At 50.3% G+C, this 12,410-nt stretch overlaps 6 protein-coding genes across 6 annotated transcripts; 3 read left to right on the plus strand and 3 right to left on the minus strand.

Moving 5' to 3' along the window:
* Positions 1–98: 98 nt before the first annotated feature.
* Positions 99–1,528, minus strand: POJ06DRAFT_252342 (uncharacterized protein). Its single transcript, XM_056187518.1, has 3 exons — positions 1,262–1,528; positions 977–1,210; positions 99–924 (listed from the first exon to the last, which is right to left on the minus strand). Exons 1-3 carry the CDS (start codon positions 1,398–1,400, stop codon positions 170–172), a joined length of 1,128 nt encoding a protein of 375 aa, XP_056043773.1. The 5' UTR covers positions 1,401–1,528; the 3' UTR covers positions 99–169.
* Positions 1,529–1,604: 76 nt separating this feature from the next.
* Positions 1,605–4,354, plus strand: POJ06DRAFT_252344 (Rft protein-domain-containing protein). Its single transcript, XM_056187519.1, has 2 exons — positions 1,605–1,979; positions 2,031–4,354. The coding sequence occupies exon 2, from the start codon at positions 2,043–2,045 to the stop codon at positions 3,876–3,878; it is 1,836 nt and encodes a 611-aa protein (XP_056043774.1). The 5' UTR covers positions 1,605–1,979; positions 2,031–2,042; the 3' UTR covers positions 3,879–4,354.
* Positions 4,355–4,898: 544 nt separating this feature from the next.
* Positions 4,899–6,846, plus strand: POJ06DRAFT_275432 (uncharacterized protein; the record flags this gene model as incomplete). Its single annotated transcript, XM_056189645.1, has 2 exons — positions 4,899–5,078; positions 5,134–6,846. Exon 2 carries the CDS (start codon positions 5,146–5,148, stop codon positions 6,844–6,846), a length of 1,701 nt encoding a protein of 566 aa, XP_056043775.1. The 5' UTR covers positions 4,899–5,078; positions 5,134–5,145.
* A 1,331-nt stretch (positions 6,847–8,177) lies between these two features.
* On the minus strand, positions 8,178–9,305 carry POJ06DRAFT_252349 (uncharacterized protein). The gene is made up of 3 exons (XM_056187520.1): positions 9,061–9,305; positions 8,944–9,013; positions 8,178–8,886 (listed from the first exon to the last, which is right to left on the minus strand). The coding sequence occupies exons 1-3, from the start codon at positions 9,259–9,261 to the stop codon at positions 8,669–8,671; spliced, it is 489 nt and encodes a 162-aa protein (XP_056043776.1). The 5' UTR covers positions 9,262–9,305; the 3' UTR covers positions 8,178–8,668.
* Positions 9,306–9,375: 70 nt separating this feature from the next.
* Positions 9,376–11,291, plus strand: POJ06DRAFT_101705 (serine incorporator/TMS membrane protein). The gene is made up of 4 exons (XM_056183920.1): positions 9,376–9,710; positions 9,764–9,871; positions 9,927–10,030; positions 10,088–11,291. Exons 1-4 carry the CDS (start codon positions 9,531–9,533, stop codon positions 11,094–11,096), a joined length of 1,401 nt encoding a protein of 466 aa, XP_056043777.1. The 5' UTR covers positions 9,376–9,530; the 3' UTR covers positions 11,097–11,291.
* On the minus strand, positions 11,192–12,302 carry POJ06DRAFT_290215 (uncharacterized protein; the record flags this gene model as incomplete). The annotated part of the gene is made up of 5 exons (XM_056190332.1): positions 11,192–11,441; positions 11,491–12,020; positions 12,050–12,102; positions 12,139–12,258; positions 12,290–12,302. 5 exons carry the CDS (start codon positions 12,300–12,302, stop codon positions 11,288–11,290), a joined length of 870 nt encoding a protein of 289 aa, XP_056043778.1. The 3' UTR covers positions 11,192–11,287.
* Between the last annotated feature and the right edge of the window lie 108 nt (positions 12,303–12,410).

Here is a 12,410-nt window from a genome sequence, read left to right on the forward strand (position 1 = left end):
TTTTTTTTTATGTTTCGGGCTATTGTGGTTTTGTAACAAACATGGACATGACGTTGCGACTGTTTTTGTTTTAAGTGACTCTACGTGATTAATTAGTATAGCACAATCTAATTTTTTTAAAGTACGCCAAAGTACACGTCGTTACTATAATACACCTGTACCGACAATTTCACGCAACAAACGATTTAATCCAGCTCACGACTTCTTTGTGAGCATGCGCCTGGTTTTCCGCAACCATCCGATTATCAGCCGGATAATCTCCCTTGACTGCGAATCCGTGCGGGAGCTTGCGATCATAAAACTTGACGTCATGAAAAACTGTGTTTTTTGTCAGCTCCTTGGTTCCTGCTTGAATTAATTCGTTCGGGAAGAGGGGGTCGTCCTGGACGGCGATGACTAGTGCGGGCTTCTTTATACCGACAAAGTCTTTTGGTTCAACGAGCGAAGGATGGCATATTATGCCTGTCAGAATAAGTCGAGCCCATGAAGGGTTAGAAAGATTGGCAGCTAAGAAAGTTGTCTGCGCCAAGGGTGACTGAGGCGACTTTGCCAACTGGTCCTCAGGATCGTCATTATTCAGTGTAAGTGACGGACTCGTCTGTGCTGATGTCTGGCCATTAGTGGTCGACGTCGAGGTTGGCAGTTGCAGCAGCTTCAAGGCGTACTTCCCACCGAATGAGTATCCAACGACACACATGTCCCTAGGCCGGTAGATGTCGACGATTTCTTCGACCATGTTGACCAGCATCGGCCATGTGCGTTCCTCTGTGTGCCTGGCGACCCACATGTCTGTCATGAATCCTGCCGCAGAAGATATAGCTAGCGATTTTACCCGCGCCAACAAGGATCCGGCCTGTTGTTGGATACGTGGCACTGGCGTGTTAGGATCTGACCAAAATAGATCCGGCATAACGACGAAATAACCTATACACGCATTACTATCAATTTCAACCATATCATCCAAATCCAAACTCACCTTCTCTAGCAAACTCGTCAGCTAGGAGCTGGTTATTCACGCTCTCGATCCCAAGCCCATTGGTGAGGAGCAATAAAATTGAGAATCCCTGGGCATCTTCGGCCAGTCGCGACTGATCTTCACTGTCCTTTGGCAGCTTGTCGTCCCACGGCGGCTTAGAAACGTATATCCGCTCCTGAGTATCCGGCAGCGTTTTGTATTCGCCAGCCGGTGTAGTCACTGATAGTGGCCTCCCTATGTGGCGATTAGATACTATTCCACACACCTATGATAAAACCGGCATACGTTTTTGGGAACCAGTAGATCGGCCTGGGCTGAAAAAGAACTCATCATCCTCGTCTTCCGATTCGCCGAGGAAGATTGTATCGTTAGTGTCGTCTAGGGGGACGCTGTCCATGTACGGATGCCGCGTACTCGTCGACATTGCAGATTTCTATCATGCAAACGCGTTCGCAATTGACAAACCACTGTATGACGCAGTAATCAAAGCTGGAGAGAGAGACTAGAACATGTGCAGAATAAACACGTGCACAGTCGTAGACAACCCAGGCCTGCCTGCACCGCCGCACGCTTCCTTCCATCATTAAATAGCCCCTGAAATTTTCACTGCTCCGCCACGCACCGCAGGATTTTTGCTTCAACTTGCGGCATATATATCGTAACAACGTTGGCATAATGTGGTGGGTTAGGGCTGTACATATTGCTCTTGGTTGTTCAAACTTCTTTGATCACGCATTCCGGTCATCGCAAATTCTGTATTTGCTTTAGAGCCCCTGTTGCGAAGACCTTTTTGCGATCCAGTATATTTGGGCGTTATTCCTTGCCGTGATACCACGCATACGTCCATAGACAATTGCTCAGCTGGTTCGGTATATCGTTCATCATAACTTTACTTCTTGCGCGTTGACGGGGGAGCGGCTTCGGGCTGATGTTGCTAATCCGGTATTGCAATCGACTTGATTTGGCTACATGAAGAGTGTTGATATACAAAGACTATACAAAGGTACGCTGATAGTCTCTGTCCTCGTGAACAACAGAAGTATTGATCTGGTAGGCGACACTGACCATGAATCTCCACGATCCAGCAACTCCGACCCGCATGCCGAGTACGGCAGGCAGACGACACGGAAGACGGCACTCAACAATAGTGGTCCCTCCACCGGCCGCACTTGCGTCGTCCAAATCAGACACTGACGACGCCCCGGCGACATTGATCCAGCATTCCGCCATCGGGGCATCGTTCCTGATCTTGCTCCAGTTCTTCTCCAAAGTCGTGACGTTTGTGCTTAATCAAACTTTACTACGATTTTTGTCACCAGAACGACTGGGCGTGTCGACTCAGCTTGAGCTGCTGTGCTCGTCGATCCTTTTTTTCTCGAGGGAAGCAATACGGCTTGCGTTGCAGCGGCAGACGACGCATCCGAAGCCTGACATTTATCGCATAGAGGGAGGCGTGGTGGAAGGAACAGTCTCGGGAATCGCGCAGAGCGTAGTCAACACGGGATACTTGCCGTTTCTGTTTGGTGTTCCGTTGGCAGGGCTGTCGTGCGTTTGGTATTACTTTCGGGGCGCGTCGAATGAGGTTGCGAGTTTGCCATATTTCAAGAGCGTCGTGGTGATTTACGGGATCGCGTCATTGGTCGAGCTGGTCTCGGAGCCCATGTTCGTGCTGGCCCAGTACAAGTTACAGTACAAGTTACGGGCGTTGTGTGAGTCCGGGGCTGTGGCTGCGCGATGCGCCGTGACGTTCCTGTTGACGGTATCGGCGAGGGAGGATACCGGCGTTCTTGCGTTTGCGTTGGGACAGCTCGCGTACGCGGTTGTTATTACAGGCATGTACGTGTGCCTTGTGTGGGAGACAACTCGAGGTAAAGAAAATGGGATATTTCCGAAACGGATATGGAGAGAAGAAATTTCGCGGTCGCCGTGGTTCTACTTTGATAGGTCGACCGTGCGGCTGGCGTCGACATTATGGGTGCAGACAGTATTCAAAAATTATTTGACAGAAGGAGACAAGCTTTTGGCGAGCTACTTTAGCACGATATCGGAGCAAGGCGTGTACGCGTTGGCGGCGAACTACGGATCATTGATAGCACGATTGGTATTCCTACCAATCGAAGAAGCGGTTCGCGCGTTGTTTGCAAAGCTCCTTGCACCGCCGCTCTCGGCCAAGAACTTTCGATTCTCATCCGACACGTTGACATCAATTTTGCGCGTATACACGTTAATCAGCATTCTGTCGTCGTTGTTTGGTCCTCCGATCGCACCGTTCCTGCTATCTCTCGTTGCTGGCTCGCGATGGGCATCGTCTTCGACATCAGCATCGGCGGTGCTGTCAGCCTACGCATACTACGTCCCCCTCCTGGCATTCAACGGCGTGCTGGAAGCCTTTGTTCAGTCCGTCGCAACGCCGTTTCAAGTCCGGGAACAATCCTTCGTCATGCTGGGCTTCTCGGTTGTTTTTGCGATCGCCGGCTACGTGTTCATGCGTGTGTTAAGACTCGGCGCGACAGGATTAGTGTACGCGAACATGGTCAATCTCGGGCTGCGGATCGCGGCGTGTGTGGTGTGGATTCGACGATATTATAGAGACATGGAGGGCAAAGTTTGCGATGTGACTGACGAGAAGCGCGCGAATACGGGGCGGGCTAGTGGGCCGTGGTTTCCGCTTGTACGACGGGATGCGTACCCTAGCGGGAAACTATTCGGAGCGTCCGCCATTGCGTGGGCGGGTGTACGGGCCATTGGCCGGATAGATTGCTGGAGCAAATTTTTCATGATTGCAGGACTAGCTGGTGGGCTCCTTACGGCTATGGCGTGGGAGGAGAGAGTGTTGGCAATGAAGGCTGTGGAGTTGATAGTTCCTGCGAAAAAGAAGGGCACCAGTAAGAAGAGCGAGTAGGCATGTTCGGGTATAGTTATACAGAAGTGAAGTTGCTGGCTTAGATTGAGGAATTTTGTATATAATTGTGCAGGTAAATTCGTCCGATTTTTTGACATCGTTCACACCCCATTTTGTTCAAAATGGTCGCGACAATGCAACGTCATCGCCGCGTACTAGTATATTACTTGTTAAAAGCTGTTTAAATTATGTAGACAATATGCTTGTTCAATAGTTATCCGGCTCAGTCGCGAGGTTACCTGATGATAAAACAAAAGGCTTGGTCGCGGATGGACGCGTGAGGTTTACCTATGACTGATATTATGAACAATTTGATGACTAGTGATTGGATAGTCGACCCATTCAATGCAAGATAAGCAGATAAAAACTGGGCAAAGCCGCATGGCGATTTTTCAGGGCGGGTGAGGGTCGATTGAAACCGGCTGGGATCTCGGATGCAGGAACACGATTTGGCCAAACCTTATATTGCATTGCGGCGCTGCCCAGTTATCGCTTTAATTTCATTTCACGAATGATGCATTACGTTAAATATATTGAATGCTTATTTGCGTGATAATCGTGATATACATGCTTCCAATCCGCAGTCACAGTTGCATTGGACATAGAATCGTCGTCAATAATATTTTTTCGTCCGCATTCGTATGCTGCTGAAGTGCACTGTGGGCCATCGATGGAGTGATGACAGAACCCTTAATTCTCGGTCGGGGCTGGACCAGCTCGGTCCTGGATTGGTTTGTACGCGGAGCAAGGGCGCCTCTAATCTGACACTTCATGATGTCACCGCTTGCCTGACTCGGTGTAGTTCCAATCTCAAAGCTAGCAAGGTGGGAGATGCTTTAATAAAACTGCCCCTGCGGCAAATGAATGCTGGAGCTGTCCCCGGCGATGCCTGACCCGAGGCTGTGGCGTTGCCGGGCCCGTTTGCTCGGGTCCGATGTCGTCACTCGTCACACCAAAATGTTAGTGTGCGGTCAGTTTAAGTATGGCCCCTTCATTAGTTTGCATCGTCGGCGTCGTCGTCCCTTCACTTCGTCACGTCTTAAGCCAATTTGTTTTCCCTTCCATCCCTCTTTTGCCCCTCCATTCCTTCTTTCATTCTGCACTTGCATTGTTGCAGTCTCACTTGGCCTCTGCCCATGAACTACGACTGACGTCCGCTTCTTGCCCGGACCGTGCGCGACTCCCCGAACATTGTCAGAGGTAGTTTGACTCCTTTTCTGGCTGTTTGTTTGCTCGTACTGAACTCCACTGCCAGTCCGCGGCCACAATGACCACGACCGCCCCTGTGTCGTTAAGCCCACCCTCGTTCGTCTTCCCGCTCCATCCGGCACGGCACGATGCTGTGTCATTTCCATGCCCCCCGTGTCCTTCTCTCCCCCAGCCGGCCGTTGCCGAGCCGAAGCAGCGCTCGCCGTCCCGCACTCACGCTCACCGTCGGTCGGCAGCTGTCTCTCACGACTTCCTGGCCGACCTTAAGCAGGACCACGTCATATCACCCTTTGCTCCACCTCTTTATCCCCCGAGCGAGCGCGATCGGCAGCCATCTCCACCCGCGTCGCCTTGTCGGTCCTCATCAGCCTCTCTCGCGTCGTCGTCGGCCGCATCCCTGGCTTCTGTCTCGTCCGCGTCGACGTCGCCGCCTTCAAAGGCAAAGGTCATGTTCTCGCCCTCGGTTGAATTCATCCCATCCCATTCGTCAACGACGTCCACGTCCACCACAACCACGATCACCGCCGCGCGAGCTTCGTCCGACCTGGCGGACGAAGCGGCGCTCAAACCAGAGCTGCCCCAGTCCGACAAGCGCCAATCTCACAAAAAATTAAAGTCTTGGTCCTTCATCCGCTTCCGACGGTGGTCAACAGAGGAAGAAGACGAAGACGACGACGAAGACGACGACGAAGTCGTGCCGCCGGCCCGGCCGGCCACTCCGCCTCGCACGTCCCATTCTCGAGCGACTCATTATTTCACACGTTCAGGCACGCCTGAGCCGATGATTGATCTTGACGCCGCACTCGGTCCGGATGGTACGCCGACTTTGTTATCTGGGACTTGGTCTGCTGGTGCGGCCATGCATCGGCGGGCTGAATCGGCCCCAGAAATGCTGGCCTGGACGGGCACCAAGTCGGTTGATTTTGGAACTTTCTCCAATTCGATATCACGCATAGACGGATCACGCGGTATGAAGCGCAAGATGTCGGCCGTTGTCGAAGTTGAGGAGAGCCCAGATGCTGAGACCGCAGCCACAGAACCGCCACCGGATCCGGTTGTGGTTGCTGAGCCAGAGCGACGGCGGAGTGTGTGGGATGAGTTTGTCAATTCGTTTGCAATTCCTGAAGGCGAACAGGCGGACACTCCGTCGTCCTTATTCGCCGCGGCGTCGGACGAAGTTGTTGTGGTTGATGAGTTCGGCGATGTGATTGTCATCGGTGAGCCGGGGCCAGAGATCCGGCACGAGCTATCTGACAATGCAAATTCCTTGCATAATTCAAGTTCCGTTTCCACGTTCTCTGATGCGCGCTCGGTCTCCAGCAACGCCGACATCCATACTGTGTCTGAGAAATCGAAGGCCACGGCCAAGCGACACAGTCGTCGCCGAAGTCTCGTGCTGACTCTCAAGAACGCGATGCTGAAAAGCCAGAGCGTCGGCAACTTACTCCATATGGACGATCACAAGCCCGACAAGCAATACGGCCGCCGACACAGCAAACTCGACACTGTCACGGGCTCGTCGAATGACGAACTCGGACGCCACTCTCACGGTTGGCGCTCCCATGGCAATCTATCGTCTACGAACACATCCACAGTCGCAGACCCTCCCTGTCCGTCTACCACTCCGTCCAAATCCACAGCCAGCTCGTCATCGTTGCATTCGCAATCTCCAGCGCGAACAGATTCAACACAGCAGAGCCGGAAATCCAAAGGCATGGCTTATCGCGTGTGGGATTGGGTTAGAGGAATCATCGCATAACCTTCTCATAGTTTTTACTCATTTCATAGATGTCCTTTATAGATTTCATTCGTTCATTTCTTTCGTTTAATTTGTTTGATGTTCATTTGAAATTCATGTCGGGGTGTCCGGGCTTTGCATTGTGGTTTTGGCTACGTTTTTGTGCCTTTCTTCAGTTTTGTCATTTGTGTTATTTTGTTTACCACTACTGGTTTCGAACGGGAGATGTGTTGGATTTGAATGATTGGTTGGACGTGCGATGAGAGAAAAGAGAGCAGATTTGAGACTGAACTGAAGAGAGGGAATGTTCGAGAGGGAGAGATAGACTAAGATGTATGGAGATGCGCAGTGACTGACGACAATGGTTTGTTAGTTGCTAACTTGCTTTGCTCCCACATATACATTCATGCAGATTCAAGATATGAAGTGGACTGAAGATGTTAAGTATATTACGTCACCACTCATGTTTGCTACGTTGCGTTGTGGGATTGCGAATGAAGAGATGGGATCGATGGATGGAGTGGAGTGCAGAATGAGGAAGGGATAAAATTATCGTGTATATTTAGGACTAAAGCTATGGGATTTTGTATGGTATGGGTTCGCTGTAAATATAATTTCAATTTTCGTCATATTCTAGATTGAAGATTGTGGGTGAAACGGAGCTGCAATGTGGGAAGACTACGAGCCGGCCTTTTGGTCCTCGCCCCTTGCTCGCATTCTTTGCAGAAGTGCTCCCCCCCAGTTCACGATGCACAACAGGCATATCTAATTGCTCAAACTCTAATGCTGGTGAAGTAACTGTAGTCCGGTATATGCCGCGTTTTAACCACGACGAGCCGAGCATTTGTAGACTCTGAAGTGATCCATCTGTAAGCAAGGGGTCCGCTTAGTGTTGAGGCCGCACTGAAGCCATCTCCTTCTTCTGGGTCGGGTCTGGTTGGTGCTGGGTTTGGGGCAAAGTTTGGATGATCTGCGGGTTTACAAGTGGGCCGTGCCTACGACGCGGCAAGGGAAGAAAGAAGTAATAATAATTTTCTCTCATCTGCAGTTCCAGAATCTCCAAATTTTTCGAAACTAGATGCTCGAAGTTGAATCATCTGGTTTCCGGATCCCAACGCGTAACAGATTCTCAACCACTCAAACCTAACTAGGTCATTGAAATTAAAACCATTCTGATTCAGGTGGCGTGGAACACATCAGCTTGTATTTGCCGCCAATCCAGCAAGTCCGGGCGGACAGGCTATTTGGCCAGCTTTCCAGAGTCCGCATGTATATGCTCACGCAGCGATAGAGGCGCAATACTTCACTTACACGAATAGTAAATTTATCTTACGCTGTTGTTACTGAGCTTAGCTGGTACAGTCGTACTTATCTGGCTATAAAGTGCACATTTTACTGGTTGGATAACCGTCACCAACTTAAATCTGAAACATCGTCGAAGTGGGTTTTCTCGCCGCTGGGGTTGTAGCCCCATTTGTCGATCCCTAACCCGCAATAGGGATCATTAATGATGCTCGGCTGGATGATCCTGCTGCTTACCGCAAGGCAAAAGTTTGAGTATATTCAGCCTATGTGAGACCTAAAGAAACAAACCTATCTATTCGACGGACGCGCATGATCCATCAATATGATATTATTGATGCGACAATACGGTATAACCTCTTCTCGTTTATTCTTCCGCCGACTAGACGCTTGCAAAATTTGACGGATTCTGGTAGTCGAATGATGTAAAACTTTTAATACCATCCTACATGAAACATCCCAAACTCCATTGAATTGACCGACCGTAAAATAGCAACCCTTGTTCTATACTACAACTGTTTTCAACGACCCAACTCGGCACTCACAATATCATGATCTCGTCACCTTCATTGTTTATTGCCATTTCAGAGTCGGACAGGGATGTAAACGTGCCACGCACTAGGCCGTCTGAATTTGCTGCTCGACTTTTGTTCGCGTAGGAAATGATATCCGCAGCATTCTTGTAAGCCACCGAAAACTGTTCTATCTCATCTAAGATTTCCCGTGCGCGTGCTGCGAAGCCGGCGTACACGTCTGGCGCTATTGCTTTGTTAGAACGAATGTAATTCGACCTGACGGGGACGAATGAATGCTTACGTGCGGCATTGGTTTCGAATTGCGTCAGCGTGCGAATCAATTTCGGGGCCGCGATTCGTAACGATAACAGCTACTTCCATGAGCCATTTTTCTTCTTAATCGATCTAACTCACGTACTTCGCTGTATAATTCGTCTAAACGACGTAGCCCGTCTTGTAACTCTTGCTCCGTGGAACCGTAGTTCAGGTCCGGTTTCTCGGAAGGAGGCGCTGCCATGATCACGTCATCATCTGGGTCGAGCGACACCGGATTGCTGCTGTTTCCTAGGCTACTATTGTCTGAGGGCTGTAACTGGGTGGAGAGGAGGGGCGTGGACATCGTTGGTGGGTCGTCGTCGTCGTCTTCTCTTGTCCTCAGTCCTCAACGGGTGAGGACGATGTTCCTGTAGATGCTGTGTGATGGAAGTGCAAACTCACGTGATTGCAAGCGAGAGGGTACAGTACTTGCCACGCATTCATTCGCCCAGCCGCTCAGCGACGGCCAAGTCTCAAGCCTTGCCGAAAGTCATAGATACTTCTCTTGACGTCCGTCTCGCTGTCACTCAGTACATAGTCCAGATTACAAAAATCCCTGAGATAGTCTACACAATGGGTGCAGCATTATCTATCCCATTCTTGGCCCTGCCTGCGGTGTCAACCGTCGGAACCTACATTGTCTCGTGCTGTGGCGCGGCCGCGTGCACGACGCTGTGCACGGCTTGCAAGACGTGCTCGAACAGTATGTCTACTAGAATCGCATATGCGATGATCTTCATCGTGAATTCTATCGTGAGTTTCACATTTGCGCTTTGTTGCGGGTGGGCAGTGCTGACAAAAAGTAGCTGTCCTGGATTATGCTCTCGAATTGGGCCATTGAAAAGTTGGAAGCGCTTACAAAGAATTACATGAAATTTCGTTGTTTTGGTTCGGAATGTACAGGATTTGCGGCGGTATGTATATCCGACTGAATATTTTGGCATGATGGCAAACTTAACGATTGTCCAGGTTCATCGGTTCAATTTCGCGCTGGCAGTATTCCACTTTGTGTTGGGGGTCTTCCTGGTAGGAGTCTACTCGGTCAGGAATAAACGGGCAGATATTCAGAATGGGTAAATATTGTTCTGGTCAGTAGTAGGTTGCGGGATTCGTCGCTGACTGTATTGAAGATACTGGGGTCCAAAGATCATCGCCTGGCTCGGCCTTGTCGTTGTTTCATTCTTAATTCCGGATAGGTTCTTCGTATTCTGGGGTAACTACGTGGCAGTCATCGGTGCATTCATCTTTGTCATCTACGGACTTATTCTGCTTGTCGACTTCGCTCACAGTTGGGCAGAAATGTGCCTCAACAAGATCGAGACGTATGACTCACGGCTGTGGCGGTTTATTCTGATAGGCTCTACTCTCGGAATGTATATCGGCAGTCTTGTCCTCACAATATTGATGTACGTTTTCTTTGCGAAAGGCGGCTGTTCAATGAACCAGGCCGCAATCAGCGTCAATTTGATCTTGACATTCATTGTGTCTGCCATCTCAGTCAATCCGACCGTTCAAGAATACAACCCTCAAGCCGGTCTCGCCCAGTCGGCCATCGTTTCAGTGTACTGCACTTATCTTACCATGTCCGCAGTCGCGGGTGAACCCGACGATCGTCTCTGCAACCCTCTCATTCGGTCACGCGGCACGCGGACCGCGAGCGTTATTCTCGGCGCGATTTTCACATTTCTCGCCATCGCGTACACGACGATCCGGGCGGCCACCCGGTCCAGAAACAGCGAAGAACAGTACGGATACGGATACGAGTCCGTCAGCCAGACCGTCACGTCGCAGCCGACCAGAAGTTCAATGCGCGTGGAGGCCATCCGAGCCGCCGTCGACAGCGGGTCGTTACCTCAGTCCGCGTTGTACGAGCTTGACGATGATTCGGACGAGGAAGACGAGTCGTCGCAGACAGAGTACAATTACTCTGTCTTCCACTTTATTTTCTTCCTCGCGACACAGTGGACCGCTACACTGCTCACGATGCAGGTTGATAAAGATGAGGATTCTGGATTCGTGCCCGTTGGGCGAACTTATTTCTACACATGGGTCAAGATCGTGAGTGCCTGGATTTGCTTCGCATTGTACACGTGGACTCTGGTCGCTCCTATCGTAGCGCCGGATAGATTTGGACAGTAACTAGACTTGTTTCCTTCGATTTTGTTTTGAATCTCTTGCAAGGTTATTCGTTTTGGGATGTTCAGGTTTTGTTGCGCGGTTTAGTTATGACTGGGACGTAACACAAGTTTTAGCTTTGGGTGTGAGTTTCGTTTCAATTGTGGGCGGCGTATATTCGGCTAAGTTGACTGGCATTATCCATTGTGATTCGATTATGCTAATGTATCTCGCATTGACTTGCTAGTTATTTTTAACTGTTCGTAAGGTGGCGGCTCATTGTCGATGTAGTCCATAACTTTTGCAATCATTTCATCGTCTAGCTTGGCTAGTTGCGCTATCGTCCACCGTTCTGATATTTGCGATACCCTACGTCATCAGTGCTTGTTGTGATATTTGAATGCACAGTCACACTCACCACCTCATTCGTTTCCGTATGTCACCTTTTCCACTCCCGGGAACTTTCTCCCGTACTCTCCGTCGTAACTCACCCAACTGCTCGATCGCCAATCCAAACGGCTCTTCCTTAAGCTCATCCTCTATCCTTCGCCTCACCAAACTCGCCATTTTGGGGCCATTCCCGTTAGTAGAGACCATAATCTGCAACGGTCCATCCCGATACATGCTCCCGAAATAAAAGTCGCACTCGCCAGGCACATCCGCGACATTTACGGGAATTTTAAGTTTTTTGCACTCCGTGTAGATCTCTGTGCTTGTGGACGGAGAATCGATTGCGACTAGGACCATGGACGGCACGGAGACGCGGAGGTCGAGTTCAATGTCGAACGTGCGCGGGATGTGACTGACTTGCTTTCGTGAGACACGGTATTGGAGTTCCGGGGAGAGGCCGGACGAGGGGCAAATTACAGTCACGACGGCATCTGCAGCTAGCAGGTGTGCTACTCTGCCTGTTGCGACCTGGTAATGTAATGAGCTTAGTCCGTGGTGCTAGTAGCGAAGTCTTATCGCGAACTTACATCACCACCACCGACGACTGTCACAGACTTTCCTGTCCCCTCATTATCAGACTCTATACCACGAGGTGGGGACTAGATTGGCAGCTTACCCTTGATTTGCCATGCCACTACTAGTGATCCTCCTCCACGAATATCGGCAAACGTCTGGTCCTCTAAGCCACGTGAGCGATGTCCTTTGTCCGCGCCTGCGTTCTGTAGACTTCCTGATACTAAACACCACATAATCTCATGAGCACATACCTAATGTAGTCATTGTGCAACCACAAATGCCATACTGCTGCGCGAAGAATAGAGCGGCGGGCTAGGTTGGATCTCCCTTCGCCATGGCGCGCGACCTCCTGTATATACGCATAGGAACTTC

The sequence above is a fragment of the Lipomyces tetrasporus genome (genome assembly GCF_029532465.1).
Source record: "Lipomyces tetrasporus strain NRRL Y-64009 chromosome Unknown POJ06scaffold_5, whole genome shotgun sequence".
In the NCBI taxonomy this organism is placed as follows: Eukaryota; Fungi; Ascomycota; class Lipomycetes; order Lipomycetales; family Lipomycetaceae; genus Lipomyces; species Lipomyces tetrasporus.